The following is a 26,629-nucleotide window of genomic DNA, read 5'->3' on the forward strand; positions in this document are numbered from 1 at the left end:
GTATCTGCAAGGTATGGCCATTAGCTCTTATCTTAGCCATTGCAGACCTTGTTCTGGATGCGGCAGCCACATTTCATTGAGACAGACCATCAGCTTTTGTCCCACCTAACCCTCGATCTTGAGTTTAGGTGATCCGTGAGTCTTTGGCAGGTTAAAAAACTGTCCACATCAATTGAAACCTCGGCTTTCCTGTATAAAGTCAAATATCACAATGTAACAGTCAGTAGCAGAATTATTCAGATGTTGGTGTTTGTGTACTATATATGGTGATATATGTCTTTCTCAAAATTCCTCCGGTTCGCTGATGATATGACTCTACTTTGCCCTCGCGCGAGCTCAGTCATCAGTATTGAAGTTCCTCCTGGTCCCTCTCTGTATGCACAAATACCTCCTAGTATCAGAGGCTCCTTCGCTCGATACACTTTCCAATTTTATTCCCGGTGAAGTGCTAATTATGGACGCGGATGGACTCGTACAATCAGGATATGTTACTCTGCAGTACATCACCTTCCGTGCTTGCCTCTAGTAGCACTGACGGTTGCATCCAGTGAATGTTAGCGTGTCAAGGCTCGTTCCCGCTGTATCACTGAGCTTCATCTATGTCGTGTCCGTCTCCTCCACCCATACCTCATCGACACTGCATCAACCTTCAAAGCTTCACCTGTGCCATGTCAGGCTTACCCCATGCCACGTCAAGGCTGCGTCAAACCTCGTTCATCGACGTTGAATGAGTTAAAAATCTCATAATTTTAAATCACCTATTCCTGTTCAACATGATCAAACTCGTCAAAATCAAAAGTGTTCTCCTCGAGCACCTCAACTTCCTTTGTTGACGACGGGTGGACTTCCCAGCCTCTACGCCAGTTATGATGTTGTGTTGTCGAAGGTTTGCACGAATGTTGCTGTGTTTCAAATGTGTCGGGATAACCGCTGATGGAAGTACCAAGACTGATAACACCGCGTTTGACAAGGATTGACCTGTCCGTGTTTTACCAGGATCACCGAATCGGGAAACGACGGGAGTTTCCGTTTTGAAACCTTCTTTATACCCTCTCATACTTCTCATTAAGCGTTCATTTCCCATTTGACACTCGAAACGCTGCTACTGTGCTCGCCAGTGAGCACGATGAGCAGGTTTTGCCTCTGACACTCTCTTGCACGGGTCTCCCTTGGATAGTATCTGCCCCTCGTGCACAACCTCTTCCAGCTTGTCCCACTTGTCTTCTGCGACACACTCTGCTACCTGCTGTGCCTTGTCTTCATCAATTCTTCGATAATCTCCCACCTGCTGCACCTTGTCTTCGTCGACAATCTCCTGCCTCCTGCGGCTCGCTGTCTTTGATAATCTCCCACCTGCTGCACCTCGTCTTTGTCGACAATCTCCTGCCTCCCGTGGCTCGCCATCTTTGATAATATCCCACCTGCTGCACCTCGTCTTCATCAACAATCTCCTGCCTCCCACGGTCCGTCTTCTCCCACCTCCTGAATCTAGCCTACTTCTTATCCTTGAGTCAGACCTTGACGTGCTCTCCCACCTTGCGCACCCACCTCCACTTCAAGTTGGTGCAAGTACTAGTATGTGTACGTACCCACAGACTCATTTATAACACGCTGATTCTGACCTTAATATAGCCCCCAAATGCAGGAAAGGATGTATTGACGACTCTGGTCAACCACCTCCTTTGAAGGGTCACAAGTGCCCTTTTCGCAAAGCATCTCAAGCTCAACCCATACACATACTGGATGATAGTGCTAGGCCATCCAAGCGACAGGTGGATTTTTTGTAGCTTTCTTTTCTATAATCATTGACTTTGCTTGATAGAAGACTCGGTCTTATGTGAGCAGCCCCCCTGGGGATCTGACACATGTGATATCATCTGTAGATACAGTGAACGTTTCTGTCCCTGGGCTGTTGCTCACAGTAAGTGATGGCAATGTTTTGTGATGTTGAATTGATCGACTCACATTCCTTTCAGTTGCCCATCTTTGATGCTATTGATACAGCGGCTAGCTCGTCTGCGACACCCTCTGATGATGGGGTAGAACCTGCCAACTCTGAGTCAAATGATGGCGACATTAACTTTACTGATTTTCTTCGTTTTCTCGAGGGCTACTCTGCTGAGACGCAGGAGCCAGATAAAGTGTCAGGACCTCCTGGCTGGTATTCATTGGAAGGTCTGTCGTGCTATGTCTGTTTCTCAACTCATTTCTCATGTGTACTGTGCACGAAGACCTCCTGAATGCTGGTGCTGGTTCAATGCAGGGTATGATGGATGGGCATCTCAGTGATGATGGAGGTGAACTTGATATGCTTGAAGGTACTGGTGTAACTCTGGAGATGAACAGCGGAGATATGAACACTTGTGTGACTGCTGAGTCGAGCAGCGAGGATACCAATGTGCATGGTACTGATGTCACGCTGGAGCTGAGTGCTAGTGCTGTTGATAGTGATGTCTTGATTCCTGCTAGTTGCCGCGCAGATGAGCCAGATCAGATTGTTGATGGTCAATATCGCTCGTCTGACTTCACACTTGTTCATGATGTTGCAGGGGACGTTGCTCCTCCTTTGCAGTATCGGAATAACACTGCTGAAGGCATGCGGGTGCAAACTGAAGGCAAGCGGCTGAATAAGAAACGACGTCGCTCAGGTAACATGTTCTTTTGTGCTGACCGCTGAATGGTACTGACTCTGACTATTTGCCAGTGTTGTATATTGCAAATGATCGTAATAGGACCAAAGCTCATAGTGAACGAGCAAGTAGACTCGTGTGCATGGTATGTTTTGAATGCTATGTCTTTCATTCAACATTGGTGATCATTCCTACTAGGTCGAGGATCTGGACAAAGCGTCAAGACCATTCATTTTCCTATATATTGCAAGGTACGAGTGCTTTTGTTTTTCCTTCATATTTACTTACTATTGCCATTCTATAGACCAGAATCTATCTTATCGAAGAACGGAAAATCTGTGATCCATATATCTCCTGCCTTACAGGCAGCTTTTGATGCGAAGGGAGATCACCGTCCCATCATGGACATTCATGAGACGGCAATGGCATATGTTCGTAAACAAGTACTGAGCAGCAAGGACATTATTATGATCAATGCAGAGGTTCATCAGGCACAGGCTGAGAAGCACCAAGTCATGAATGAGCTCCAAAATCTTCAGGAGGCTCATAGTCACGAGCTTTTGGCTGAGCAGCAACGTCGTCAGGCAGTCGAAGCTCAGCTTGCATCACTTACCCAGCAACTTGAACTTAGTGCATATAATATTTAAGGTTTTAACGAGACGATGTCAATGGACATCTACATATACATTACTTGCAACTTCTACTGCAATCACTTAATTGGCTACTACGTACATACATTTATGACTGGCTAATCACAACAGGCAATAAATCTACTTAGCATGCATGGTATATATCCTATTGATCGTGTTCCGATTCCAGATATCAAGAAAAACTTTGGTGTACTGTACTGCATGATCGTGAATCATGAAACTGACACTTTTGCGTATCCTCTTGATACCTTTATTCCCGCATTCAGCTGCACTGGTGTTTACAGCACAAACATGATCATCAAATCGCATAGCATTGCTTGCAAAACATGCTTTACCACAACGAGTGTGATCATGAGCATACATTTCATCAATAAGGAACCGTGTGTGCTGGAAATAGCGGGCTTCACGAATGAAGCTGTATGGTGCAAGTTGACAAGCAAAGTCATAAATTATGACTTTTGGTGCAACCAGAAATCGGGTGTAGATTGCAGAAAAGACATCATTTCGGCCTTCTGCAACTGGGATAGAGTGAAAGCCGAGACAGACAGAATGTGTGCACCAAAGTACGAGAATGCCGCCAGTGAGATTGTTTTTGGAGTAGGTTTTGTAAAACTTGTTGCAGTCACCCATTTCTTCTGCATCCCGATCAAGTCCTTGGTTGTCATACCGAAGTTTTGAGTATATACATTGTTTCCGTATCTCTGGTAAGCCATAGCACGTCCCTGTTTTCTCCCATGGCTCAGATGTGGGCTGAAGCATGGGACTAGGTTCATGTTGTGCTAAACGAGTGTAAACATCATCCGCACGAGCTGCAAGCCAACCTGCAATATTTCGGATGTCATTTGGGATGGGACATTGCCCATTTACATGTGCATTGATGACAGCTCCGAACGCTGGACATATACTCTGTAACCAGTTTGGTGGGTTCCCTCGTTCTCTCAGTTGTTGCAATGGCTCAATTGCTGCCACTGGTATTAGCTGCAATACGATATCAGGTGCAGCAATTTGTTGAATGAGATCTCGATAAGTCCGATAATATGGGCTGTTTGTGCCATTTGAACAATAGAGGCGGATGAAAGATGACAATTCTGGGTATTGCACGTCGATCTTTGACATGTCCGGCAGGATATTAGGAATATGTGTGACTGTAGCATCTAAAATTTTGTTCACCGTGGTACGAATGTCTTTCTGAGGGATAGCTGGAAGGCATCGAGCACGATATGATGATATGGAGTCCACCTGCTCACTCCTCTCATCAACAGAGGTTGGTGGTGAGATGGACTTCGTCAATTTGGATACATGAGTTCCCAGACTGACTCCGTCCGCGATTACAATGTCAGGAGATGAGCCACATGTAGGGCATTGCATACCACTGTCAAGACACTGTCGTCGAGTGAAGGCAAACCAGACTCGAACAAAGGTGTCATCCGAACAAAAGCTATTTTCATCTCCAGCATCTTGATAGGAACGTCGCACAGTCAAACAAATGCAGAGAATGGTGTCTCCGATGCAGTGTATGAATTTGTGTATGCATTCAACAGCTCGTGCAAAAATAACATTGTGTTGTTCCAGTTGAATATACCATGGTCTCTGAGATCAGGGCCGATGTGACGACGAGAATGGCAACAGACTGGACAAGGGAGCAACTCAATTGACACTGTTCGTCGGGCAGTAAGTCCATATAACACAGCTGTCTTTAATACTCGAGGACCAGAATGGCCTTGGAGGACTGCTTGTGGCATCGATAACCCACAGACACACTGCGATGAATCTTCAACTGCGAAGTGAGAGTTGGTCGACACTTGTCGGAGAGGAAGGGTAGCTCGTTCAGCAGGTAGAGCACACCATCGCGGAGGAGGAATGGGGAGATATGAGATAGCACGATGCTTTGCCAAGTTAACTCCACATTGTGCCGCACGAACAAGGACAGCGCTCTCCTCATCACCAGCTGCATCATCCGTCGCACCCATTTGATGACCATCCTTCATGTTCACCATAAGTCCGGCTTCCAATGCAAAAGCTTTCGCATGTGGCTTGTGCTTGCAAGCATCTGAGTAGCGACACGAATGGCAATGCCAACGGCCATCTTGCTGCAACGTAACAACAACACGTTTTCCAGACTCATAGCGACCCATAGCCGACGCACAAGAGAAAATAAACTTGTCATTGAAGGGTGTCGACTGTAATAAAACTGCAGGAGGGGCCGGGAACGGAGCAATAAGTGGGAGGCAGCGCAAGGTGTCGATGAAGGAACACAGGGTGTCCTGGTGGATACAGGCATGAGCAGCCTTCCAGCGTGGACACATACACGCAACCCCATATTCATCGTCACTCCGAGGTAGGTAGACCACATGAAAGTAAGATCCAAGCTGAGAAGGTCCAGTCAGTACGAAAATTCTGCTATGCATTTGTTCTCCTACCTGTAGAACTTCCTCTTCGCCATCCCAATCCTGCAATACCCACAGATCCACACTAATCCTAAAAACAGCATCCACTGCTACTAAAGCATCCCAGTACAAGGTGCGGGTGTACAGATCACTGGTGTGCAGCAACGCAGAATTCCAAACGAGGTCATCATCTGGTGCATCAGACGGCGTTGTCTCCAGTAGCAGGCATGGCTGCTCCAACACATTTGGCTGGATATCACCTTCGTTCGAAGGGGGAAGTACTGGCAACTCTATGGGCTGACAGTCTGCTAAACCAGTAGATCGAGTCTGCGAGATGAGAGTTTGCACACGTTTGCGCTTCTGACCAGTGCTCGTCGTAAGGTTATTGATGAGTACACGACTAGAACCACTTGGTCCACGGGCCATTGGAGGTAGCAGTGTAGGGTTCAGAGTCTGAATGACGAGGCGACTTCCCCGAAGTGGTTGGGCAGACATGGTGGTTGCAAAAACAGAGCGCTGCCCTAGCATCACATTCCTGAGATGCAACGTTTCTTGAATTCTTCGGGAAGAACCGGACATGATGGCTGCACAAACGAGCACATGAGGATACAAATGACGTTAAAATTTGATCACAGACTCACCGTTCACTCATGGCATTGACGCCAGTTCTGAATCTGATCATGATTTGCCCCCTTCGGCATTCACATCAGGTGTCGTGGGCCTAGTCAACATGAGTAGTCAGATAGTTATCACTGCTCAACTTGCTCACCTTCGATGTCCTCGATTTGGTCCTTCCATGCAACGTCGTTCTCTCTGCATTGGTGGAACCTCGATGGGCCCGATATACATTGAATCGCGGCCGCGTCGAAACAGAGGCAGAGATAGGGCATGATGAAGCGCTGCTGCATGAGCACGAAGAAGCAGGTGGATGTGCAGTGTAGGAGGAGGTGCGGTCGACTGGTGTAGCTTCAGATAGGCAGCGGCAGGAGCATAGCGTTGACAGCGATGGGGAGGTGATGTTGATGGTGAGGTAGTATATAAGCAGATAAAACCCGAGATATCGAGATGTACCCAAAACGGGTAGTCCGTGGATAACAGTGACGGTTCAATACAACGTCAGAAAGGGACTTTTCAGTCCTTGTATTCTGACGGAAGTCGGTCCCAATGTGTCAACTAAGATATGTACCGTGATCGCGCAGATTGTATAGCGCTGAGATCAGAGAATCTGCGCTTTACTTCGCCAGCATGCCCTAAAATTGAGAGTATCGTCATGGTACACCTTGAGTGGGTGAATTTCGGAATTGGTTGAAACAACAATGCGAGGGGGCATCCTCCAGCCTGACATGCACCATCTTACTTTAGGGACATCGGTATTCATGTTCTATTGGATTCAAACTATGTCAAAAGGTCTAATTTACATCTCTGCAAGTCTCAGATACCCTGGAGTTCTGCCAACAACACAGGATGGAGTCAAGAATTAATATAGGCCGGCTATCAGCAGCTTTGACGTGGCATTTCTTGCCTCGTCATAGCCGCGTCACCGGTGCACCACGACTGAGGCAGGCCGCAGGACCCACGAGATGACTGGAAGGGATAGTAGGTTCTGCCGCAGTATCATCCGCCAAGCATAACCATTTTGCAAAACCTGTTCGTGATAATATAAAAGCAAGTCATTTTGGTACCGTCACCAGCATCCACCCACCTCAAAGAAATCATTCGAGCACCTCAACCATACCACCTCAAACAAACAATGCGCTTCTTCTTCCTCGCCTTCATTGTTGCGTTGACAGCATCTATATTGTCTGTCACAGCAAGGCGACCAACCTGTAATCCAGCTGAGGATGAATGCCAATGGCACGATAGTGACTGTTGCAACGGCAGTGATGCCTGTCATGATGCCGTGTGCGTGCCTACCGACGAGCCCCCTCCAATTTGAGAACGGGCCGATTTTCACGTAGCGACACACTAGTGAGTGTTTCTGCATTCTTATTGGCGCTGTTGTTGAGCAATATGAACATGTAGAACGCTGGGGATTGATAAATGAATAGAGGCGATATCGGGTGAAAGGAGTGGATGATATGAGTGTATGAGGTTTCTGCGTACTGTTTGGTCTTGGCGTGAATATAACACCAGCATCACAAGTGAGGCAGGCGCTTCAAAATGGCTAGCCGCTATAACCATTTTGCTAAACGTTTTCGTGATAATATAAAAGCAAGTCATTTTCCTACCGTCATCAGCGTCCACCCACCTCAAAAACATTATTCGAGCCCTCAGTATATCATATCATCTCAAACGAACAATGCGTTTCTTTTTCCTCGCCCTTATCGTTGCGTTGACGTCATCTCCTATGTGTGTCGCAGTAAGGGGACCAATCTGTAGCCAACGTGACCAGCCTTGCGAAGCCGTTAGTGACTGCTGCGATAAATTCGCCCTTTGCGCTGGTTGTATATGCATCGCCTAGGTTATCCCACCCTTGCAAGCCTATTTTCACGTAGTGAAACACTAGTGAGTGTTTCCACTTTGCCATTGGTGCTGATTGAACAATTTATATGACACTGCTGATCGAGAAACAAATAGAGAGTGGAAGGAGGACATGATATGAGTGTACGAGGTAAACAGAGTCCCGTGGGTCGGACCTGCCAGCGATAGATCAAAGGCGTATTAGCTACAAGACGTTGATCAGATCAAAAACCCACTTTTTATCGTTCACTCAAGGTCCAGAGAGGGTCGGGGTCGATAGAGTGACAGTCCTCGTGTTGGCAATTTCAATATCAAAGAGGTGCTAACCTGGCCATACGCGCTAACACTGGACAGCTCACAGCTAAGATGAGCTTCTGAGGTCCGATTTAAACATGGTAATACTGTAGAAAATGTATTGTTCGAACTGCACGCGCTGCAGACTCACTGAATGATCATGATGGGCTTATGGGTTACAAGCATTGTTCATACCATGAGCGACTCAATTCCTTCAAAGGTTGGTGGTGTGTTCTCATCTTTCTCATCTTTCCATCAACTCCACGACATGTACTCCTTCGCAGTTTGAGCCTGGGAGGCGGTTGCGCGATGATGCGAAAGAAATCGTTGATGGGGTAGGTGACGAGCAGGGCCGTGGGACGGGAATGGTCGACGGTTCGCTTAGAATAGTTATTCTTTACTATGTAGCAACACGCAAATAGCATGAATGGAGAAATTTGAAAATGACAAAGACTGGGGCATTGCAAAGAGACGGAATCAGAGACGGTTGAAGTCAATATTCACTAGCACTAGGATGAGTTTGCAAGTTCAGAACGTTCAATATTAATCATATCACCGCAATATTATTATGTAATACGGAAGTATACGGTGCTGTTATTTTTTTATTCTCAACTTTGCGTTCATGTCTCGATGTGGCTATATATAGCCAGATCAACAAATCTTCGATTCATTCCTCCTTGCGTTTCCGAGTCCCGGAGTTCTGTGGCGCCCACCCAATGCTTACGCCTGAAGTCAACATAGCAGCAAACATTGCCTCGAGGCCGGCGCGCGTCCTTTCTCCAACTTCTTGTCTTACACTACTCTGATCAGCACTATTCACCATGAACAACTCCGAGTCCAGGTCAGTTCCTCCTCCAGACATCGAGACACCCAACGAAACAAATACTGCTGAGCGCCGGGTAAGTGGTTGATATTCATGAGATTGAAACTCAATGACATCCATCCTTTCTCTAGAAGGCTGACCCCATGGCAAAATTTGTCGCTTGCTGGGCAAGGTTAAGAATGGTGTTATCAAAAAGATTTATGTAAGTCGAAATCAACACTCAGTCCAGGGATAAGGCTGATATCTTACACAAGTGTTCAAAGTTCAACAATTCACGCAGCCGCGACCCCGTCCAGGTAAGTGACATTCCGATATCTGCTTTCTGTCTAACTTCTACTGGCTCAGGATACTTCTGCTATTGTGTAACAAGGTAACGATCCCCAATCTTGCTAACTCGCTGTCTCCACTCTCAGCTCAGCTCATGGTTTCTTACAGTAGGTGACGATCGATGGCATCGTCTACATGCTCAATAACCTGAACGTGAAAACCCCTGCACCTTCTATCATCCGTTTTGTGAATACGAACAGTCCCATTAAGGGTGCTCAAAACCCGTACATCAACTGCGGGCAAGACGCTCAGTTCGCTTCCCTGGCAGGAAATGCGAACCCTGGCTCCCAGCTCGAGATTCTATGGGTTGGCGGAACAGATGACTCATCCAACGTACGTGACTTCGCACATGATGCCATAGATTGACAAGTGATAATCAATCCGCAGTGGCCGCATAACACAGGCCCACTGATGCACTACATGACGAAGTGCGACGGCTCTTGCTCAACGTACAACTCGACGAACTCCGAGTGGTTCAAGATCTCTGAACTTTGTCTCGAGGCGGACGGCAATACCTGGTATCAGGCAAACTTGAGTCGGTACTGTTCATACTTTACTTTACTTTACTTGTACTCATGTATTCCGCAGATTCTTGAGCTCCTGCTAACGTGACGATCCCGAACACTCTCGCACCCGGAAATTATTTGCTTCGCTCGGAGATTATCTCTCTCCGACTTGCAATGTCTCCAGGAGGCGCTGAGTTTTACCCTGCGTGCATTCAACTTTAAGTCGGTGGTTCCCAAACTCAGGGCCCGACGTCGAGCGAGGAGTGCTTATTCCCTGGTTGTGACAGTGATGACGATCCCGGTATCCTGACACCAAACGTGAGCCATTTCATCGTTTAATTTCTCTTCGAACATAGCACTAATCACCGCGCAGATATACAACCCTCCCATTCAGTACATGTTCCCCGGCCCTCCTGTCGCAAGCTTCGTGGACGCCGGCTCAAGCTCTGCTGCGCCTTCTTCTTGTTTCCCACGTCAGTGGTGAATTTATGATGCTTGACTCCGACGGATGATATCGCACGTAGCCCACACCCCTCACAAGCAACATGGATCTCGGATCCTAAAAATCGACTGATCTCTCGTCACGTGGAATTCAGAACTTTACTTTATCATTTCCACTAGGATTTTTTTCGAGCTTGACTTCGTTGACTCGGAAGGAACGAAAATACCATGGAAGTCTTGGGGTCCTTCAAATGCTCATGTTGTCCGCACCGATTTTCATGCAAACTCAGCGTTAGCGGGAGTCGAACTTTGTATGCATTCGCGTCTGGCGTAGAATTGAATGACGGCTTGATCACGACAGAGTACAGGATACATCTCATGGACTTCAGTCCGTCGGCTGTGAAGCGCCACCACGAGCAAGGCTTAGGAATAATGGTGGATAAGCCATCTACAGTAGAAAACGTCAAGACGGATGAATGCATCACGATATCCATGCCATATGTCGAGGTCGTGTCTCACAGAACGTTCAGTCATAGGGAGTTCGTTGATATGTGGCTCGATAGAGACAGACTTTATTTGTTGAAGAACCATTTTGATATCGTAGGATTCTCTTATCTTCTGATGAAGTGCGACGTACTCATTGTTTATCCAGGATAAAATGGATCAGTTTGAAGTCGTCGAGTTTTGAATGATACAATTACTAGATCGTTACCTTGAAGTTGTTTAGACGACTGGTGAGAGCTCTCAATAATGATATTTCACTGCTCCCATACTAGCAGCACCACGAATTCGAATACGTCCTGCTCTTGTTGAACGATGTACTTGTAAGGTTAGTTGCGACTTCAAGTACTCGGGGTAAAGTTCTTGTAGAACGCTACCTTCTGGGGTCGATACGTGATCAGTTAATCCAGAATCCAATCGAGGCTGGGGCGTCCTGACTCAGTTTAGAGAGACGAATCGCGTCGCTAATAGACATGCGTGCAAGATAACAAAAGTGTACAGCATATCTATATCAAGAACCAAGAACAGAGAGTCAGCTGATAAACGGCATTACTATCATTCCCTGTAATGTGTAACATTTTCATAAAATCTTTTCTAGCCCCTCGACCACATCACTTTTTCTTTCGAAAATTTTACCTATCATAGATTTATATCTCTTCTACATGGATCTGATTTTTACTGATTTTTAGAATAATGTAGTGCGATGTCGGAGCAAGTCCGAGAAAACTCAGGGTCACCCTCCAATCTGCACAATTTTGGTCACGGCCTGTCACGCCTCGGCATAGTAGCGGCACAATCGACTTTCACTCTCAGAAGTCTTCCGTGCGTCGGATTGCGTTGGAAAGGCTCGAAAACGCAGATACTATTATTGACTGAGAGTATCTATTAAATACTAACAATACTAATTACTCTGAATGTAGTATTGGTGCCCTCCTGCATACACATCCTCAGTCCACACCATGCTGCCAACTCGAAAATCTGTATTGCCGTGACTCGCTGGTGCAAAATAAGGGTGCCAAGTATGTGGAGATTCGAGAGTGAGGCTGAAGTGCAGGAATGTGTTGCCTTCCTGCGGTGTGAGAGAATGATACAACCAGAAGGTAGATGCCATGTGTGCCGAGGAGGAGATTGAATTATTTGTGCACCCCCCCTGTCTGGTGTCATGTTTTCAGACTTGTCGTTGATTACACCACTGTAGCACCTCAGTGCGGGAGAGTAACTATTATCGAATTGGTTTTATGACATCCCAAGAAGGTGCCCTTTGTGTCCCAGGTAAATTTTTATGAGTACCTGTGCAGGATCTTTGGGATCTGGGTGATTTGTGTTGGACAAAGGTTGCAAATTGCCACAATTTCGTCTCTTGCAACTGCAACATTCAAGAATATTTTATTCTACTTGTGTGAAACATCATTTATAGGTATTCTGCATATGCCTGAATTTTTTCGAAGCCAGTTGAGCATGATGTTGAGTTGTTCTAACATTTTGCAAATTAGGAACCATGGACATATTACAGGGAATGATAGTAATGCAGAAGCGTAAGACGGGGTTCCGGCGGTAGCGGAGTGTCAGATCTGAGATCATATAGATGATTGATCGAACATTAATATTGCTGTTTTCGTTCAACTCCGACGTCGGAGTCAAAAGCACCTGCTAGCACTTTGAACGTCTTCACTATACTGATTTCGACCGTCTTAGGTAGACAAATGGTGAACGAATGAAGATAGTCATTCCTTCAACTTCTTGGCATTTCGTGGAGTTACATACCACCTGCTCCAAGTCTGCTCAATGCTTAGCGCCGGTCAACACAGTAGCAAATAACCATCGCCCTGAGGCTTATGGTCATGGGTATGGCCTGATATCTATTTAAACGACGTTGCTTCCCACTCTTTGTGTTCAATGCCTACTTCGCCCATACTGATCTTTAACTATCGCCATGAGCAACATCAATCAATCAAATGGCTCGAGCCCAGTTCCTCTAGACACCACAGCAGTTGCTCGCGGAAGCTCAGTATGTCACTCATGTCCATCACTTGCCCATCGCACTCTCAAATACTGACTGTGATGCCCCATTTGTTCAGGGCCAACCGCCAAACAAAGTTCATCGGTTTCTGAGCAAGGTCAAGGATGGTGTAACGAAGAAGATTCATGTAAGTCCAGCAACCGAGTTGTATTGGGATCAGGCTGAGATCATACACAAGCGCTCGAAGAATTTGTGCAGCTGCGACCCCGTTCAGGTAGGTGACATCCCAATGTCTGCTCTATGTACTTCTACTGACTACACCGGTCTCAGGATACTTCTGCTGTTGTGCAACAAGTCCCCGATCCCAAATCTGTGAACAAGGCACTTCAGGATGCCGGTCATGGTGCAGATCAGATGAAATCACTTTGGGGACATGTGAGACCCGTATTGTCTGCAGGCGAAAATGGACCAGCGGCACTCGATGATGTAGACAGTATAGAGACCACTTATCTTCAGCCCCTCAGGACATTTGACACTGTGATCGGGACGATAGCAGAGGTATGTTCTCTCTCTTCCTCTTTACAACTAGACTAACACCATTCTGCAGGTGCATCCATATGCAAAGATGGCATTGGGTGTGCTTTCTTGCGCATCAAAAGTACGTTTTTCTTGCCATTATTCGTATTTCCTGCTCACCTGTTCTGCACGCAGATAATTCTTGCTCAAGCGGATCGTGACGATGCGGTACTTGACCTCTACAAGAAGTTGGGTCAACTGTATGGCTTCATAACGCAAGACGACACACTTCTCAAGATTTTGTCGATGAGGGAAATCTTGGGACAGATCTCTCAACAGACCCTAGAATGCGCCAATTTCATCAGGGATTATTCAGAGAAGAAAAGCTTTTGTGAGTCTCCAACAAGTTGTTACACTTGGCAGATTTTCATTCTCATTATAGGGGAGAGACTCGGAAAGAACATCATCTCGGAAACAAATGATACGATACAACAGTATAACGATGTGTTGGATGTGCTCATGCAAAACTTCTGCGACCAAGTCACTCGCGACGTAGCCACCTATATTCACAATACAAGTAAGGATTGTATTTGCTTCTGACTCGACATCCATTCATTCTTCTACAGGCGAAATACTGGAATTCAGTGGTTTGGCTTATGTGGATGACGCAGGACAAGATACTACGAAGTAATGTCAATCAGGGACACGCAAGGAAATTCTCTCCGACATCATGGAATGGATCAACGACAGCAGGGAAGATGTTGAACGTGTGCTATGGCTATCCGGCCCTGCCGGAATGGGTAAATCAGCCATTGCTCACACGATTGCCAACTCGTTCATCAGAGTGGGCGGACTTGGTTCTTGTTACTGCTTTGACCAAAACGAAAAAGATCGCCATAAAAAGGTCTTCACCACTATCGCGCGCAACCTGGCTGACCGTCATCCGGAGATGAGATGAGCGTTAGCGGATGCAGTCAAGAACCAGACTGCGCTCAAGACTACATCGGATGTCGTGCAGCAGTGGCAGAAGCTTCTTATAGAACCGTTAGGGAAGCTTTCTGAGTCACCCGTGGGGCCTGTCGTGATCGTTATCGACGCACTGGACGAAAGTGGTGAGGTGGAAACACGCAGCAACCTTCTTTGCATTCTTTCCAGTAAACTTCGAGACCCAACCATCACCCATATCATGAAACTGCCAAAGAACTTCCAGATCATAGTCACCTCCCGCCTGCTTCGCGACATTCAGAATTCGTTTGCAGGTGCTCAGTGTTATGCTGACCGTCGGTCGGCGTGTGTGAACTAGGATAGGTCTTCTCAGCGACGACTCGAGTGAGTCTACTGAAGCTGAGGGTGGTTCTCGGCTTGACAGAACGTCAAGGGTTCCTCCGGTGATCTCAGTAAGACGGTGCTCATCGAGATACAGGGCTAGCGGATACGTGCTAAGTCGTATGGGGGCGACTTAGAAGTGCGGTCTTATGCAAGGAAGCTGGTAAGGCTTAGTTGAACAAGTTCTGGGATGAACCTAGTAGATTAAAGTAAAGTCTAAGTACAATAATCTGTGTCTACTTATAGGGAAGTACTACAAGTATTCTAGCTCAGTCTGTAATCAATAGTATATCTAGGATCTATGATAACAAGACATGAGGTTCAGATAAGATACATGAGGCTTAACCTCTGATCAAGCATGCTGCACCAAGGGCAGCTGCGCATAGGTACAGGAAGCGCCAAGAGCGCTCCGGATCTTCATGAAGCGACATGCGGTATGCATGCGCTGATCTAGGGTGACCATGAGGCGTACAGCCTCCATGGATCAGGTACAAGGCCATCTAGGCTGGGGGCGGGTCATAGCACCAGGGGTGGGGTCATAGCGCCAGGGGTGGGGTCATAGCGGTCCAGACTGCTGTCTTTCTAGGCGCGGGCGGCGCACCGCCGCACGGGGAGTCTAGCAGAGCGGGGGCAGGCGTAGGCAGAGCAGGGGCTCCTGTAGGTGTTACGGATGCCTGTAACACTCAGCACATTCAAAGGATTTCCATGGACGACATTCCACTAGAAGTGGCTGAACGTGATATCTGCACCTATGTATCGGAGAAATTGGAAGAGCTTTCGAATTTTGGGAGCAAAGAATTTACAGCTCTGGCCAAGAAAGCTGATGGTCTTTTCAAGTGGGCACGTCTTGCTTGCAAATCCATCAAAGAACCTCCTCCTGGCTTATCTTCCTATCGGTCATTTGATGTCATAGTGTCACGCGATCCTGTCGAATGGGAGCACCTGTTGTATGATATGTATGACTTAATTCTGACACAGATGATGCCAAAGGATAAACACACAAGCCTCAAGTCTCAGCAAACACAGCTAGTGGTGTTTCGTTCTGTGATGGGACAAATCCTTGGCACAGCCGAACCCCTCCTGTTGAATTCCCTGAATGCTATGCGAAGCCATTTTTCAGATGAAAGCAAGTGTTACAAAGTGAAGGACATTATAGAACACATGGGATCCCTCCTCAGCGGCACCACCAATTCATCCACCCCAATCCGACCCCTTCACGCGTCCTTCCATGATTTCCTGACAGACCAATCATGCAGCAGAGAGTTCTTCGTCGACATGCCGAAGGTTCAATGAGACCTTGCTTTTGCATCACTTGGAGTGATGAAGGATGAACTTTCCTTCAATATCTGTGATTTAAAATCATCCTATCTCCCCAACTCCGAAGATTCCGATTTGCAAGAACGAGTCAAAAAATGCATTTGCCCACATCTATCCTATGCCTGTCGATTCTGGCCCACACACGTACAAGCCACTTATTTCAATCCAGAACTCGCCACAGAAATAAAATCATTCTTCGACCATGAGCGACTGTTATTCTGGCTCGAGGTACTCGGTCTTATCAATGCGCTCAGTGGCGCAGTCCCCGCCCTTCTGCTCATTGCCAAATGGTTGAAGGTGAGCACGCGGTTATCGAGCGTCAGATCACATGCCCACTAACGTGCAATTGCAATCACAGGGTCACACCGGATACGAAGATGCCTCGTCTGCTGCAATGGACGTACAGAGATTCATTCAAGTCTTTGGCGGCATCATCTTGCACAGCACACCTCATCTCTATGTATCAGCACTTCCATTCTCTCCCCTCAACTCTGCACTATCCAAAACGTTTTCTACACGGCTTCTGAACTCTCTTCGTGTAGCATCCGGATGTGATATGAACTGGACGGCTGTTCAGACTGTAATCAGCGGACACACTGGTTCTATTAACTCAGTCTCGTTCTCGCTGGATGGGACTCGCATTGCGACTGGATCAGATGATTGTACTGTGTGGTTATGGGAAGCAGCGATGGGGCAGCCAGTAGGCAAGCCCTTGCTGGGGCACACTAAGTCAGTTAGCTCAGTTTCATTCTCACCGGATGGGACATGCATCATGTCTGGCTCAGAAGATAAGACCGTCCGGTTATGGGATGTGGCAACTTGGCAGGCCATCGGTGAACCCTTATTGGGGCATATTAAGTCGGTTAACTCAGTCGCGTTCTCGCCGAACAGAACTCGCATCGTTTCAGGTTCATATGATGAGACTCTCCGACTATGGGATACAGCAATGCAGCAGCCAGTTGGTGAGCCCTTGGAAGGGCACACTAATTGGGTCCGATCAGTCTCGTTCTCTCCGGATGGGACACACATTGTTTCTGGTTCGGACGATCAAACTGTCCGGCTGTGGGATGCAGGGACGGGGAATCCTGTCGGTGAGCCCTTGCTGGGGCACACTGGTTGGGTTATGTCAGTTTCGTTCTCTCCGGATGGGACTCACATTGTCTCTGGTTCGGGCGATAAGACTGTCCAGCTGTGGGATGTGGCAACAAGGAAGCCTGTCGGTGAGCCCATGGGGCACATTTTTGGGGTGAGGTCAGTTTCATTCTTGCCAGACAGAAGTTGCATTGTGACAGGTTCATACGATCATACTGTCCGGTTGTGGGATCCAGCAACAGGGAAGCCAGTGGGTGAGCCCTTACTGGGGCACACTTATTCTGTCTGCTCAGTCTTGTTCTCTCCAGATGGGACTCGCATTGCGACTGGTTCTGCGGATAACACTGTCCGACTGTGGGATGCATCTGCAGGGAAGCCAGTTGGTGACCCCACCAATTCCAATTTCATTATCTCAGTCTCGCTATCGCCGGATGGGACCCACTTCGCCACTGGTTCTCTGTATGGCACTGTCCGGCTGTTGGATGCATTGACAGGTCGCCCAGCTGGTGAGCCCTTATTGGGGCATACTGGGTTGGTTCAATCAGTCGCGTTCTCGCCGAATGGAACTCGCATCATTTCAGGTTCATCTGATAAGACTCTCCGGCTATGGGATACAGCAACGCAGCAGCCAGTTGGTGAGCCCTTGGAAGGGCACACTGATTCGGTCCGGTCAGTCTCGTTCTCTCTGGATGGGACTTGCATCATTTCTGGTTCGGGCGATCACACAGTCCAGCTGTGGGATGCAGGAACGGGGAAGCCTGTTGGCGAGCCCTTGCAGCACGCTGGTCCAGTTATGTCAGTCTTGCTTTCTCCAGATGGGACTCGCATTGTCTCTGGTTCAGATGATAAGACTGTCCAGCTGTGGGATGTGGCGACGGGGCAGTTAGTGGGTGAGCCTTTCCTAGGGCACACTGATGAGGTTACGTCGGTATCGTTCTCACTGGACGGAACTCGCATCGCGACTGGTTCTAAGGATGAGACTGTCCGGCTGTGGGATGCAGTAACAGGGAAGCCTATTGGAGAGCTCTTGGAGGGGCACACTGGCCATGTCAATTCAGTCTCATTCTCTCCGGATGGGACATGCATCGTTTCTGGTTCGCACGATGAAACTGTCTGGCTGTGGGATCTTGCAACAGGGCAGCCAGTCGGTGAGCCCTTGCGGGTGCAAACTGCGTGGGTCAACTCAGTCTCATTCTCGTGGGATGGGACTCGCATCATTTCTTCTTTATCGGATGGAACTGTCCGAGTGTGGTATGCAGCAATTGGGAAGTCATTGCAGGACCATGCCGAAGAAGACTGTTCAGCATCCTCCCCACATGGCAGTTGCATCTCACATCCAACACCGGCCGTCCCCACACCCAACACTGCAAACGATGCCTTAATTTCCTTCTCATCAAACCCGACACATGCACTGCGCGACACTGCTGAGCTACTCGCAGGTGCCCGCCCTCATGACCGCAGGTCGACGTTCAATTTTCTGGAAGAAGACGGATGGATGATGGGACCTAATCATCGGCTCTTATTCTGGGTACCACCCGCTTCTCGAGAAACATTTAGATATAATCCTCGGAATGCATTAGTGATGCCCGAAGGTGGTATTGAGCTTGACTTGAGCTGTATGGCACATGGCATGTGCTGGCACGACTGCTACAAGGAGTGAGTTCTCAGTTTTTTCTGTTCCTCGCAGTTAATTAATTCGATTCTTGTAGCTCTTGATTGCGATCATCAGTCTCGTTCCTGTAAATTGATTTGTAGAGATATTTGTCCACTACGATATGGTGTATACAATGAATTCATTATTCTATTACATATATATGTAGCATTGTATTTGACTTTGGGGTAGTTTGAGCGAACGACGCGCGTGTTAGAAAGGTTGTGACTGAGTACTGACAGGTTCTTGAGAGCATGAAACGAACATGAATGTGATCAGAGATGGGATCAAGCGAAACTAATGGAGAGAACTTAAGTGCGCACCTCCCAAAGTAGATTGAATGAAGGAGATTGTACAGCAGCATGCAGCGGTTGAAGCTTTGGATAGTCATTTGGCTTCGGATGCACACTGCACACGCAGTTTAAAACTTTAAATGTTGAAGAGGACTGGGTCAGTGGGAAGGAATGTGGTTCGTTGTGTACAGTACAACATGTGTATGGTAACAACGAGCTAGTACCATGAGAATGATGGGTGCACGTATGTCAAGACTTGAGGCGTGGAAGATGTGAAACTTCGAGAACACATGCCAGAAATAAGATGGACGAGCGTCTAGCAAGCTAAAAGCAATATGAAGGATGATATTTCATTAAGGAAAATAATATTGGGTGCGGCTTACCGTGACACTTGGTGTTGCCGTTTTGCCATCCTCCTTCATATTGAATACTCCATTCTTCTTCCCTTGCCGCTCACCCATATCTACTTCTAGTGCCCGCTTGTGGCACAGGCCTTCTTGGTGTCGTCTCGCGAGAAGTGTGTTGCACTGCCTCAGGTGTCGCAGTTATTTTTACGTTTGATGGCGTGTGCTAAGGGTTAGCAAGGTCAGTTACGACTTCAAGTAGTCGGCTTGAAGCTCTCGTAGAACGCTACCTTCTGGTATCGATGCGGGATCAGTTGATCCATGGAGAATCCAATCAAGGCTGGCGCGTCCTGACTAGCAGTTTAGAGTGTGGAGGACGACAAATGCATAGCTGAGGATGAGAAATGGAATTTGATTTGAGACACGGGTTCCGCGGTCATGCATTCATGTCAGATCTGAGATCATATACAAGCTGCAACATGCAGGATGATCGATTGAACGTTGAACATTTGTTTTCGGGTAACTCCGACATCAACCCAGCTTTGAACGTCCTTGCATAACTGAGTAATGACCTCGACTGTCCATACTAGAATGGTAACTTATGAATGAAGATGGTCCGATTTGTTCCTTCGACTTCCTGGCATTTCACGGAGTTACATCATGGTAGTGCCTGCCCCAAGCAGCTGGCCATGTTTAGGGCTTCGGAGGTCAACACAGCAGCAAATAAGTATTGCCTCGAGGCTTGCGTGCTTACGGCCAAGGCTATGCCTTGCTATCATATTTACACCACGTTCCTACCCACTCTTGTTGTTCAACGCCTACTTCACCCAACTGACCCTTAACTATTCGCCATGAGCAACAGCAAGAGTCAATCAAGGGACTCGACCCAAGTTGCTCCAGACACAACAGCAGTCGCTCAAGGAAGCTTGGTACCTTGCTCATATGCATCCCTTGTCCATCACACTCTCGAACACTGACTCTGATGCCCTTGTTTGTCCAGGCCCGACCGCCACACAAATTTTGTCAGTTTCTGAAGAAGGCTAAGGATGGTGTAACAAAGAAAATTTTTGTAAGTTGAGAAACCGAATTGCATGGGATCAGGCTGAGATTATACACAAGCGCTCGAAGAATTTGCGCAGCAGCGAGCCTATTCTCCCAAACGTTGATCACACAGGCGCTTTGTCAACTCCGAATATCAAGCACGAGGTAAGTCACCTTTCAGTTTCTGCTTTCTCTCTCAACTTCTGACGGTCGCATGGTTCAGAATGCTTCATCTGATGTGAAACAAGGCGGTGATCCCCAATCGGCACTTCGAGACGCCAAAAAGACTGTCAAAGGCATGAATCTCGTGTCAGGGCCTGTAGAGTCTGGAGCATCCGCCACCCAAAATGCACCAGGGGATCTCGAGGACGCATATAGTTTCCAGGATGCATATCTTCAACCCCTTAGGATATTTGACAATATTATAGGGAAGCTCGCAGATGTATGGGCCCAATCCTGTTAGTTGGAATTGCACTAACTTCGTTCTGCAGGTACATCCATATGCAAAGATTGCACTGGGCGTCTTATCTTGTGCTTCAAAAGTATGTTTAGTTCCTCTCGTTTTTATCATGCGCTCAAGAGTCATCAGGGTAGATGGTCATCGCCCAATTGGACCGCGATCAAGCAGTCCATCATCTTGTCGACAAGTTGGATCAAGTTTACGACTTCATGATCCAGGACGAGACGCTTGGCCAGATTTCATCGATGCGCGATATCCTTGGACAGATCTCTCAGCAGACCCTTGAATGCGCTCGCTTCATTAGAGATTATGCAGAGACCAAGAGCTTCTGTGAGTCTTCAAATTGTTGCACATTCTACGCACTCAGTCTCCTACAATTATAACAGGGAAGAGACTCGGGAAAGACATTCTCACCGAAACAAACAATGAAATTCAACGGTATAGCAATGCGTTGGATGCCCTCATGCAAAGCTTCCGAGACCAAGTTGCTCTGGACGTAGCTATTTACACCTACCATACAGGTGAGTATCATACCTGTTCCTGATGCAACAGCTATACATTTCTCTTCAGGCGAACTACTAGACCTCAGTGGTATAACTTATGCAGCGAACGCAGGGCTAGATACCAGGAAACAATGCCTCCAAGGGACGTGCATGGAGATACTCTCCCAGATCACAGATTGGGTGAACAGCACTGGAGACGACGTTCCACGGGTGCTGTGGCTATCTGGCCCTGCAGGCAAGGGCAAATCAGCCATCGCCCACACGATTGCTAAGTGGTTCAGTGACGCGGGAGGGCTCGGTTCATGTTATTGCTTCGACCGAGATCGAGAAGCCGACCGTTGCCATGAGAAGATATATTCTACCATCGCGCGCAACCTGGCTGATCATGATTGGGGGATGAGGCGAGCCTTGGCAGATAAAGTTCAGAATGACAGTGCGCTCAAGACTACAGCTGACATCTTCCAGCAATGGCAGAAGCTTCTGATGGAACCAATGCAGAAGCTCTCAGATTCAACCGTGGGCCCTGTCGTGATCGTGATCGACGCGCTGGACGAGAGCAGGGTGGCCAAGACACGATGCGACCTTCTTCGCATTCTTTCCGGTAAACTTCAGAACTCTGCTGTTCCTCAAATCACGGAGCTCCCAAAGAACTTTCAGTTTATTGTCACCTCTCGCCCACTTTGGGACATTCAGAATGCGTTTGCAGGCGCTCAACACATTAAACGGATTTCCATGGACGACATTCCACCAAAAGTCGCAGAACGCGATATTCACGCTTACATGTCGAAGAAGCTAGAAGGGCTTCCGCATTTTGGGAGCACGGAATTTACAGCCCTCGCGAAGAAAGCTGATGGTCTTTTCGAGTGGGCACATCTTGCTTGCGAATCCATCGAAGCACCTTCTCCAGGGCTATCTTCTGATCAGTCGTTCAATGTGATGGTGTCGTGCGATCCTGTCGAACGGGAGCACCTGTTGTATGATATATATGACTTAATTCTGACGCAGATGATGCCAAAGGATAAACACACAAGCCTCAAGTCTCAGCAAACACAGCTAGCGGTGTTTCATTCCATGATGGGACAAATTCTTGGCACAGCCGAACCCCTCCCTTTGAATTCCCTGAATGCCATGCGAAGCCATTTTCCAGATGCAAGTGAGCGTTACAAAGTGGAGGTCATAGTAGAACACATGGGATCCCTCCTTAGCGGCACCACCGACCCATCCACCCCAATCCGACCCCTTCACGCATCCTTCCGCGATTTCCTGACAGACGAATCACACAGCGGAGAGTTCTTTGTCGACGTGCCGAAGGTTCAATGCGACCTTGCTCTCGCATCACTTGGAGCGATGAAAGATGAACTCTCTTTCAATATCTGCAATTTAAAATCATCTTATCTTCCCAACTCTGAAGATCCCGATCTGCGAGAACGAGTCAAAACATGCATTTCCCCACATCTATCCTATACCTGTTGATTCTGGCTTTCACATGTATAAGCCACTGCCTTTGATCCAGAACTCGCCAAAGAAATAAAATCATTCCTCGACCATGAGCGACTGTTTTTCTGGCTCGAAGTACTCTGTCTTATCAATGCGCTCAGTGGCGCAGTCTCCGCCCTTCCGCTCATTGCCAAGTGGTTGAAGGTGAGCACACGGTTATCGAGTGTTAGGTTAACGTGCTCACTAACGCGCAATTGCAATTACAGGGTCACGCCGGATACGAAGATGCCTCGTCTGCTGCAATGGATGTGCAGAGATTCATTCAAGTGTTCAGTGGCATCATCTTACACAGCACGCCTCATCTCTATGTATCAGCACTTCCATTCTCTCCCCTCAACTCTGCACTATCCAGAACATTTTCTGCACGGTTTCTGAACTCTCTTCGTGTAGCATCCGGATGTGATATGAACTGGATGGCCGTTCAGACTGTGATCAGCAGACACACTGGTTGGGTTAACTCAGTCTTGTTCTCGCCGGATGGGACTTGCATTGCGACTGGATCAGATGATCGCACTGTGCGGTTATGGGATGCAGCAACGGGGCAGCCAGTAGGCGAGCCCTTGCTGGGGCACACCAAGTCAGTTAACTCAGTTTCATTCTCGCCAGATGGGATGCGCATCGTGTCTGGCTTGGAAGATAACACCATCCGGTTGTGGGATGTAGCAATGTGGCAGACCGTCGGTGACCCCTTATCAGGGCATGCTGCGTCGGTTTACTCAGTCGCATTCTCGCTGAACGGAACTCGCATCGTTTCAGGTTCAATGGATAATACTCTCCGGCTATGGGATGCAGCAACGCAGCAGCCAGTTGGTGAGCCCTTGAAAGCCTGGTACACTGATTGGGTCCGATCAGTCTCGTTCTCTCTGGATGGGACACGCATCGTTTCTGGTTCGGACGATGGAACCGTCCAGCTGTGGGATGCAGGAACGGGCAAGCCTGTCGGTGAGCCCTTGTGGGGGCGCGCTGGTTGGGTTATGTCAGTCTCGTTCTCTCTGGATGGGACACGCATCGTTTCTGGTTCGAGAGATAAGACTGTCCAGCTGTGGGATGTGGCGACAGGGAAGCCTGTCGGTGAGCCCATGAAGGGGCACACTGGTATGGTGACGTCAGTTTCATTCTCGCCAGACGGAAGTCGCATCGTGACAGGTTCAATCGATAATACTGTCTGGTTGTGGGATCCAGCAACAGGGAAGCCAGTGGGTGAGCCCTTACTGGGGCACACTAATTGGGTCAACTCAGTCTCGTTCTCTCCGGATGGGACTCGCATCGCGACCGGTTCTCGGGATAAGACTGCCCGACTGTGGGATGCATCTACAGGGAAGCCAGTTGGTGACCCCACCAATTCCAATTACATTACCTCAGTCTCGCTATCACCGGATGGGACCCGCTTCACCACTGGTTCGAGCGATGGCACTGTCAGGCTGTTGGATGCAGCGACAGGTCGTCCAGTCGGTGAGCCCTTGTTGGGGCACACTGATTATGTCCATTCAGTCTCGTTCTCTCCGGATGGGACTCGCATTGTGACTGGTTCTGCAGATAAGACTATCCGGCTGTGGGATGCAGGGACGGGGCAGTTAGTGGGTGAGCCTTTCCTTGGGCACACTGATGAGGTTAACTCAGTCTCGTTCTCTCCGGACGGGACTCGCATCGTTTCTGGTTCGGACGATAACACAATCCGGTTGTGGGATGCAGGGATGGGGAAGCTAGTTGGTGAGCCCTTGGAGGGGCACAGTGAGCGGGTTTGGTCAGTCTCATTCTCGCCGGACGGAACTCACATCACGACTGGTTCTGCAGATCAGACTGTCTGGTTGTGGGACGCAGGGACGGGGCAGTTAGTGGGTGAGCCTTTCCTCGGGCACACTCATCAGGTTAGGTCGGTCTCGTTCTCTCCAGACGGGACTCACATCATCTCTGGTTCGGATGATTGGACAGTCCGGCTGTGGGATGTAGGAACAGGGAAACCTGTTGGAGAGCCTTTGGAAGGGCACACTGACAGGGTGACATCGGTCTTCTTCTCACCAGATGGGACTCGCATTACATCTAGTTCAGACGATAAGACTATCCGGTTGTGGGATCTTGCAACAGGGCAGCCAGTTGGTGACCCCTTACAGGGGCACACTGATGTAGTTACCTCAGTCTCATTCTTGCGGGATGGGACTCGCATCATTTCTTCTTCATGGGATGGCACTGTCCGAGTGTGGTATGCAGCGATTGGGAAGTCACTGCAGGACCATACCAAAGGAGACTGTTTACCATCCTCCCCGCATGACAATTACATCCCACATCCAACACCAGCCATCCCCACATCCAACACTGCGAACGATACCATCATTTCCTTCTCATCAGACTCGACTTATGCACTGCGTGACACTACTGAGCTACTCGCAGGTGGCCCCCATAATGACCCCAGCTCGACGTTCAATTGTCTGGAGGAAGATGGATGGATGGTGGGACCTAATTGCTGGCTCTTATTCTGGGTACCACCAGCTTCTCGTAAACCATTTTATAGGCCTCGGACTGCATTTGTGATACCCAGAGGCGTTGAGCTTGACTTGAGTTGCATGGCACATGGCTCACACTGGCAGGACTGCTACAAGGAGTGAGTCTCCGATTTTTTCTGTCCCACACAGTTAATCAATTCGATCCTTGTAGCTCTTGATTGTGATAATCTCGTCCTGTAAATCGATTTGTAGAGATATTTGTCGAGTACGATATGGAGTGTACATTTAATCCATTGTCTATCATATACACAGTATTACATTCAAGTTTGGGGTAGTTTGAGCGAACGACATGACAGATTTTTTTGAGAGCATGGAGCTACCTTCGGGTGACGAATGAAGTTATCTGAGATGCGGTCAAGCGAAATTGATAGACAAGAGTGTGTTCAAGGCGCCTTCCGAAGTGAACTGGTTCAACTGAAGATTACGGCGGCGGCGGCTGAAGTAGTTGGGGCCGTCTGGCTTCAGTTGCCCTCAATACAGTTTAAATGTTGAGAGAACTAGGTCAATGGAAGGGAATGTGGTTCATTGCGTACAGTACAACATGTGTATAGTAACAATGAGCTAGTACCATGAGAATGATGGGTGCAATGATCAAGAAACAAATAGAGGTGATATTGAGTGGAATGAGGACATGATATGAGCGTATGAGGTATCTTGTTTGGAGCAAACAGAACACCGTGGGTCGGACCTGCCAGCGATAGATCAAAGATGAGTTAGTTACAAGACGAGCAGTTTGATCTGATCAAAAGTCCACTTATTCACTCTCTTTTTTTGTTCACTCAACGTCTAGAGAGAGTCGGGATCGATAAAGTGACAGTCTTTGTGCTGGCAATTTCAATATCGAAGAAGGTGCTGACCCGGCCATACACGTTAACATTGGACAGCTCACAGCTAAGATGAGCATCTGAGGTCAAGTTTAAATATAATGATACTGTAGAAGATGTATTGTTCGAACTGCACGCACTGCAGACTCACTGAATGATCATGATAGGATTATGGGTTACAAGCATTGTTCATACCAAGCATGAGCGATTCAATTCCTTCAAAGGTTGGTGGTGTGTCTCACTTTTCTCATCTTTCCACCAACTCCACGAAATCTACTTCTTCGC

The 26,629-nt window shown here is 48.0% G+C and overlaps 7 protein-coding genes across 7 annotated transcripts; 6 read left to right on the forward strand and 1 right to left on the reverse strand.

Annotated features, from left to right (window-relative positions):
• Positions 1–1,577: 1,577 nt before the first annotated feature.
• On the forward strand, positions 1,578–3,277 carry F5147DRAFT_789722 (uncharacterized protein; the record flags this gene model as incomplete). The annotated part of the gene is made up of 8 exons (XM_041443029.1): positions 1,578–1,581; positions 1,633–1,772; positions 1,823–1,921; positions 1,977–2,175; positions 2,232–2,648; positions 2,705–2,775; positions 2,829–2,881; positions 2,935–3,277. The coding sequence occupies 8 exons, from the start codon at positions 1,578–1,580 to the stop codon at positions 3,275–3,277; spliced, it is 1,326 nt and encodes a 441-aa protein (XP_041285372.1).
• A 123-nt stretch (positions 3,278–3,400) lies between these two features.
• F5147DRAFT_748486 (uncharacterized protein) lies at positions 3,401–4,039 on the reverse strand (the record flags this gene model as incomplete). Its single annotated transcript, XM_041440074.1, has 1 exon — positions 3,401–4,039. The coding sequence occupies one exon, from the start codon at positions 4,037–4,039 to the stop codon at positions 3,401–3,403; it is 639 nt and encodes a 212-aa protein (XP_041285373.1).
• Positions 4,040–9,242: 5,203 nt separating this feature from the next.
• Positions 9,243–10,299, forward strand: F5147DRAFT_781175 (glycosyl hydrolase family 61-domain-containing protein; the record flags this gene model as incomplete). The annotated part of the gene is made up of 7 exons (XM_041442590.1): positions 9,243–9,320; positions 9,376–9,446; positions 9,499–9,540; positions 9,590–9,614; positions 9,683–9,904; positions 9,959–10,106; positions 10,169–10,299. The coding sequence occupies 7 exons, from the start codon at positions 9,243–9,245 to the stop codon at positions 10,297–10,299; spliced, it is 717 nt and encodes a 238-aa protein (XP_041285374.1).
• Positions 10,300–12,952: 2,653 nt separating this feature from the next.
• F5147DRAFT_789725 (uncharacterized protein) lies at positions 12,953–14,798 on the forward strand (the record flags this gene model as incomplete). Its single annotated transcript, XM_041443030.1, has 10 exons — positions 12,953–13,027; positions 13,098–13,166; positions 13,218–13,253; positions 13,310–13,537; positions 13,587–13,637; positions 13,691–13,886; positions 13,938–14,072; positions 14,122–14,142; positions 14,197–14,433; positions 14,461–14,798. The coding sequence occupies 10 exons, from the start codon at positions 12,953–12,955 to the stop codon at positions 14,796–14,798; spliced, it is 1,386 nt and encodes a 461-aa protein (XP_041285375.1).
• A 3,789-nt stretch (positions 14,799–18,587) lies between these two features.
• On the forward strand, positions 18,588–18,881 carry F5147DRAFT_789727 (uncharacterized protein; the record flags this gene model as incomplete). The annotated part of the gene is made up of 1 exon (XM_041443031.1): positions 18,588–18,881. A coding segment is annotated over one exon (294 nt), but the record flags the coding sequence as incomplete, so codon positions are not given.
• A 1,488-nt stretch (positions 18,882–20,369) lies between these two features.
• On the forward strand, positions 20,370–21,448 carry F5147DRAFT_658845 (uncharacterized protein; the record flags this gene model as incomplete). The annotated part of the gene is made up of 7 exons (XM_041434507.1): positions 20,370–20,447; positions 20,519–20,587; positions 20,620–20,724; positions 20,783–21,001; positions 21,051–21,101; positions 21,154–21,349; positions 21,387–21,448. The coding sequence occupies 7 exons, from the start codon at positions 20,370–20,372 to the stop codon at positions 21,446–21,448; spliced, it is 780 nt and encodes a 259-aa protein (XP_041285377.1).
• A 3,874-nt stretch (positions 21,449–25,322) lies between these two features.
• F5147DRAFT_789730 (uncharacterized protein) lies at positions 25,323–25,613 on the forward strand (the record flags this gene model as incomplete). The annotated part of the gene is made up of 1 exon (XM_041443032.1): positions 25,323–25,613. A coding segment is annotated over one exon (291 nt), but the record flags the coding sequence as incomplete, so codon positions are not given.
• Positions 25,614–26,629: the final 1,016 nt, after the last annotated feature.

Source organism: Suillus discolor (assembly GCF_016758755.1).
Source record: "Suillus discolor strain FC423 chromosome Unknown F5147scaffold_127, whole genome shotgun sequence".
In the NCBI taxonomy this organism is placed as follows: Eukaryota; Fungi; Basidiomycota; class Agaricomycetes; order Boletales; family Suillaceae; genus Suillus; species Suillus discolor.